A 6,495-nucleotide genomic window follows, 5' to 3' on the forward strand; every position below is an offset into this window, starting at 1 on the left:
CCTTGCGTTATGCGGGCCTCTCACTGTTGTGGCCTCTCCCATTTGCGGAGCACAGGCTCCAGACGCGCAGGCTCAGTGGCCATGGCTCACGGGCCCAGCCGCTCCGCGGCATGTGGGATCTTCCCGAAACGGGGCACGAACCCGCGTCTCCTGCATCGGCAGGCGGACTCTCAAGCACTGCGCCACCAGGGAAGCCCGCTGCTATTATTTCTAAGAAAAAAAAACAAATGGGGGAGAAGAGACAGTTCTTGCTTATAAAATAATTGCAGTTAATAAATCTAGAAAGAATGAGGGAACCACAAAATCACCATTAGGTAAATACCACAGTAAGAACTGTGGCAGGCCAGATTCACTGGAAGATGTTTTAATTAGTGAGTGAAAGTTTGAGGAGAAACTGGACCTTTACATAGTCTTCTGTATTTACCCCCCAAATTTTTAATAATTACAAAAGGAAAAAATCATAATTTTACAGTGCGGAAATCCAGTAGACATTACATGAACCAAATGATGGAGGTTAACCCCGTCAGTAATAATGTGTGTTGATCTCCAGTAGCCCTGACATGAAACACTAAGAAGGGCACTCCACCTCTGCGGTTTCCTTCCCCCAAGTCTGTAACCCCAGTCTAATCATGAGAAAGTAGACAAATCCAAGTTGAGGGACAGTCCACAAAATTCCTGAGCAGTACTCTTAAAGGGCAGCAAGGTCATAAAAGACAAAAAAAGCCTGAGGAACTGTCACAGGTTGAAGGAGACTAAAGAGGCTTGACAACTCAATGTGGGATCCTGGAAAAGAAAAAGGACATTAATGGGAAAACTAGGAAAATTCAATAAAATTGTGGTTTAGGTGGCGGTATTGTACCGATGTTATTTTCCTAATTTTGATCATTCTACCATGGTTATGTAACATTAGGGGAAGAAGGGTACACAGGAGCTCTGTATCCTATTTACAATTTTTTCTATCAGCCTAAAATTATTTCAAAATAAAGGTTTTTAAAAAATGTACATTGGGGCTTCCTTGGTGGCACAGTGGTTAAGAATCTGCCTGCCAATGCAGGGGACATGGATTCGAGCCCTGGTCCAGGAAGATCCCACATGTCGCGGAGCAACTAAGCCCGTGCGCCACAACTACTGAGCCTGTGCTCTAGAGCCCGTGCTCTGCAGCAAGAGAAGTCACCACAATGAAGAGTAGCCCCCACTCACCGCAACTAGAGAAAACCCACGCACAGCAAGGAAGACCCAAAGCAGCCAAAAATAAATAAATAAATAAAATTAATTTATTTTTAAAAATAAATAAATAAAAATGTACATTGGATCATATTGCTTCTCTGCTGAAAAGCCACCAATAAGCACTTAAAGTAAGATGTATACTTCTACTCCATGGCTTACAAATTCCTACACAATCTGACCCAGTTCACCTCTCCAGCCACTTTTGCTCTTACCCACGATGTGACCTGAGGCCTTTTGCACTCACTGCTTCCTCCATCTGGGATGTCCCTGCCCTCATTGTCTTTAGTGGCTCCGTATCCTTCAGAGCTCAGCTTAATGGTCATCTGCTCAGAGATGCCTTCCCTGACCACCCAGCCCAAAGCAGCTACCAATCACTCTCTCTTACTCGCCACCCTCCCGCCCCCAATCTGGTATTTTTCTTTTTGTGTTTTGAGTTTTGTATTTTTTATTTTCTGTCTGCTGCCGCTTGAACATAAACTTCATCAGAGCAGTGTCCTCATGTGTCTTGTCCATCTCTTTATTCCCAGTGGCAAGAACAGTGCCTAGTACATATGAGATCATCCATAAATTTGCACTAAGTGAATTAATGCTGCCAAGCTAATTGGTTTTGTAGTTCTTTGGTTCCCTTATCAGGGCACATCTGAAAATCTAATTAGGAGTTAAACATGAAAAGATTTTTATTTGTCTCTGAATTAAGTCCCAGTTGAGTGAAACCTTATAAGTAGAAACATTTGAGTTATCTGATACCTTATTGCACCTGAATTTTAAACTTCTATAAATGTATTTCAGTATTTGAATTTTAAAATTAAAATTAAGAAATGAACATCCCTTCTTGGAAGATGACACAGTCATCACTAAGTCATCCAACCTGTAGCCTGATGCCACTCAAACTTTTTCCACCACCCTCTGAGCAGCGCTGCCCACTACCAGATTCCAGCCCTTAAAATGAAGCCTGTGTTTCCAGTCCAAGTTTAATCCTCAAGTGTGTAAAATAACCAAAAATGGATTCTCAAGTGCTTCAATCTACTTAGGTTTATTTAGGAAAGAGTACATTTCACCACCCTTGTAGTCATTCAGGTACCATGCAATGGTTTCTTCCTAGCCTTAAGTTCATGTGTTCATTTGTATGTGACTTGAGGTTTCAAGGTAAAAAAGGTGACAGTAGCCTCATACTGTTATAAAGAACAGTGTGAAATTTTTCCTTATTGTGCATTTGAGTCCCATATTAGTAAGTGGAGAGGAGGAAGAATGGAAGGTATTAAAAAACAACAAAACATATAATTATAGGAATTTTAAAAACTTACCTAGAACCAGGACATAAATATCAGATAAATATTTAGAGTCAAGTATACAGCGATAACAAGGCAAAAGTTATAGTTAGTTCAATTTCATAAGCATTTAATTAGTGCCCTGAATAAGACTCTATGCTCAGCCTTGGGAATCCATAGTTTGGATGAGGTCCCTGTCCTGAGAAAGCTTAGGTTTTCACGGGAAAGACAGACACATTGCCCACCCACGGGCACCCCAGTACCAGCTGCTGAGAGGGCGGCTGCTGTCACAGAGAAAGAGGGATCACCTGCTTCACAGAGGAAGTATCTTTTGAGCTAGGCTTTAACCAATGAATTTGATTTTGAGAAACAGAAGAGGAAAGAGGGTAGTCACTTGACCATCAGGAAGAATGGATTCTAAAGCCTCTTCTCCGTGGAATGTTGAGTGTAAGCTAGTCACAAATTAATAAGGAAGCAGTAGTAGCTTTAACCTTCACTTTTGGATTCCTGGTTCCTGGCTAATGTTCTACAGCTGTTGTTGGGGGGATAGTGTCAGGAATGGGATGCATTCTGAAAGAAGTCTGGATTGTTCATTAAAACAGACAAGAATCCTGGTAGCATTTAGAAAGCATTTTTAGAGACAAATGATTGGTAAATGCGTCAGTACAGAAATGTGAAATAAGAGTAGTGTTCAAAGTATGTCCCTAGCAAAGTCTGTGTTCAGAGAAAAAACATTCTGGGAAGCTCAGTGTCACTGCTTGCCTGTGGCTCAGCTGTTGGTGAATGTGTATTTGGATCAGTAGCTGCCTAGCAGCCCGCGCATCCATTGTGTGGATGCACTGCATTGATCAAATCAGTCCCCAAGGTAGGGAATGAGAATGTTTTGCTACTATAAATAACTATGCTATGATTCTATCTGTATATACATCTTTGTGCCCGTTTTACTACCTTCTCAGGACGTAGTTTACTCCTAACAGAAGTACAACGTCAAGAGATGTATACAATTCTGACTTTTTAATGTTTACTGCCAAATCAGTCTGTAGAGAGCTTGTACCAGTCACTTTCTCACCAATAGCGCCCTCTGAGGTTGTCTTTAAAAAATAAGGCCAAATATATGCAAATATTGAATCATTATGTTGTACGCCTGAAACTAATGCAATGTTGTATGTCAGTTATACCTCAATTTTATAAAATAAGAACAAAGAGTCAGGTCAGGATTAGGCATTAGCAATTCAGATTGGGTTCCAGCTCTGCATTTTAAAAATCCACCCCAAGTCACCAACTTGATTACCTACATACCCTCACCCTCCACCCTCTGCTCCAGCCAAGACCTATGCCACGGATAAGGTATTTGAATTGCTTTACAATCAAGTGGAATGTAACTCAGAAAGCAGGGATCAAAAAGTCAGGAAGAGGGAATAATAGGGGGAAACTGGCCCTACATTATAGGCAGCCACAAAAGATTCCCACAGTCATACTTGACAAACCCAACTCTTTTATTTCAGCTCGAAGCAGCACATTATCAGCTCGCTTTTCAGTACAGAGGTCATTTTCTGGTTCTGATTACAGAGCACCAAACGCACTGACAGATGCACTCAAGTGAATTTGATCTCTCGTTTCGTAAATGGAAGAACAGCATGAAAGTTAAATGCGGTGGAGGCTTACCTTGTAGCCTTCCACTTGGATTTAATTTCGTCTCGTTTTTGCCTTTAGAAGAGAGAGGACCTTGTGATTTGTCTCTCTCCTCTCTGTAATAAAAATGTTCATTGTTCATGGCTCCTTTTGGTCTTTTCTCCATCAGTCTTGTCTCAAGAAGAAAACGAACTGGGAAAATTTCTCCGATCCCAAGGCTTCCAAGATAAAACCAGAGCAGGAAAAATGATGCAAGCGACAGGAAAGGCCCTCTGCTTTTCTTCCCAGCAAAGGTGTGTGGCCTGCACTGGGGCTCTGTTGTTGGGGGAGGTCTCCTGAGAACCTGGGACCCACTCATTCATGAAGGGAACCTCCTACTGGGCTTTAGAAGGCTCTTGCCTGCGATTGAGGAGCTCCTCTGTTCACAGTTGTTAGTCTGTTCGTACTTAACTCTGATTCAGATAACATGTATAATCTTTTTCCTTCCCTATTAACTTTTAAAAAATGTTTTCATATTTCTTCTGGTCTATAGTTATATACCAGTCACCGTGAGTGCTATCCTAGGCTTATATTTGACCTTCAATGTTCCTCATAGCAGTCCATCCAGTCCACTTCCAGCAGCTGACTAAAGCAAGAGCCTAATGAGACCAGGCAGAAGGGTTCCCCGAGTGCCCTCTGGGGGCAGTTAACTTGAGAGGGGTGCTGTTCAAGATGCCCTCCACGGTTCTGCTCAGACCCTAGATCAGCAGCATCAAAAGCCTCACCTGAGAGTTTGTTAGCAATGCAGAATCCAGGTCTCACCCCAGAATTACTGAATCCAAATCTGCATTTTAATGGGTCCCCAGTTGTTTTCCATGCACATTCAAGTTTGAGAAGCTCTGGTGCAGAGAAAATTGTAATAGATCAGTGATTTCTTTTTTAACACTACCATAACTTATGTTCAAGGTCCATGTAGAATAAACAGGAGCCACTGCATAGAGTCACACTTTGTATCTGAGAAGGTGACATTCCTTCTCTCCTCTTCCTTCCCCAGAACTAACAAGCCCCCCAAAATGTCAGTCACTAATATTAGGCAGACTTTATACCTAAATAAGTCTCTAAAAATATTCGGGCCACAAAAATTTCACTCACCTAACCTGTCCAACATTTTCTTCTGCTGTTAATTTTTCCTTACTGCCTTCTCTCCCAGTGGGCCAAAAGCAGGCCACCACCTGTTATACATGTGTTCCTATGAAGATCCAAGAAAGGTGGGGTGGAAAGAAAGAGAACCAAATGTGTTCATTTTTCAGTGGTTCCCCCTCCTGAGCATTCTGGTTCTCTCTAATGACATTTGGACCCCAACTTCCATAGTTGAACGCAACAATTTCCAATAGTTCTCTACCCCAGTTTTCCAAGAGAAGTGTTGGTTTATAATCTTTGATTGCACCTTTTAATCTTATTTATAACTGTTTTCCTTGCAAAAATAATACATACTCATTCTAGAAAAATTTTAAAACAGGAACAAACCAAAACGAGAAAATTAAAAACAACCCAAATTTTGCTAATAGAGATTGACTTGCTGTTAACCCCTTGATAGATACTTTCAATGCATATACGCTTGCCCCAGTCTTACAAGGATCGTTGATTCTTGAAAAATCTTTCATAAATTCTCATATATTTATTTATAAATATATAAGCATTATATATTTCTTAGATTATACATATAATTATCACTAATTTCAGTGGGAAAAATCCTTATACATACCTTCATGCCAAGATTACCATCCATTTATGGGAAACAAGCCAGATCCTTGGACGCAGTCACCACAAGAGTTACTGTTACTGATCATATAATTATTTTATAATGTTGCTATCCAGTTATACACTTTCATAGTTTCGTACAAAGTTAGCTCACAAAACATATGGTACCTTAAGTTTATATAGTCTAACCTTTGGATACAGACAAAAACAGTAAAAGAAATCAACCAAAACAATGTAAATGATACTGTAAACCAGCAAACTGCCCTGTATCCATAAATTAATGTAGCTTGGACAGCTTGCAGTTTGGAAGGTGGCCTCCTGCAAGATGACTTTGATTCCATGGTACTCAACTGCTCACCAGGCACATGAAATCCAAACTAGTTCTCTGCACATGAGGAAAGTAGGAAGATTACGTAAAACTCCCATAAAGTTGAATTCTCAAACCTCGAATGGACATAGTTTGGGATTTGCCAGAATATATTTTTAATATAAACAGCAGCATACCATACAATTTTTGAATAGTTTTGCATACTGATTATTGAGCAAATTGATTTTTTGTTCAAATAATCCTAACTTCTTTTATGTCCATATATACCTTTCTTTCTTTTTTTTTTTTTTTTTTTGGGGT

The 6,495-nt window shown here is 40.4% G+C and overlaps 1 protein-coding gene across 6 annotated transcripts in view; it reads left to right on the top strand.

Moving 5' to 3' along the window:
- The window catches only part of ICA1 (islet cell autoantigen 1), a 145,553-nt gene that overhangs the window by 28,481 nt on the left and 110,577 nt on the right, over positions 1–6,495 (top strand). For all 6 annotated transcript variants that reach the window (XM_007448442.1, XM_007448440.1, XM_007448443.1 and 3 more), the window contains one exon: positions 4,297–4,420. In XM_007448442.1, coding sequence (XP_007448504.1) covers positions 4,297–4,420 — 124 coding nt within the window. The remainder of the gene's footprint in view (positions 1–4,296; positions 4,421–6,495) is intronic.

Source organism: Lipotes vexillifer, unplaced genomic scaffold (genome assembly GCF_000442215.2).
Source record: "Lipotes vexillifer unplaced genomic scaffold, Lipotes_vexillifer_v1.1 scaffold1156, whole genome shotgun sequence".
In the NCBI taxonomy this organism is placed as follows: domain Eukaryota; kingdom Metazoa; phylum Chordata; class Mammalia; order Artiodactyla; family Lipotidae; genus Lipotes; species Lipotes vexillifer.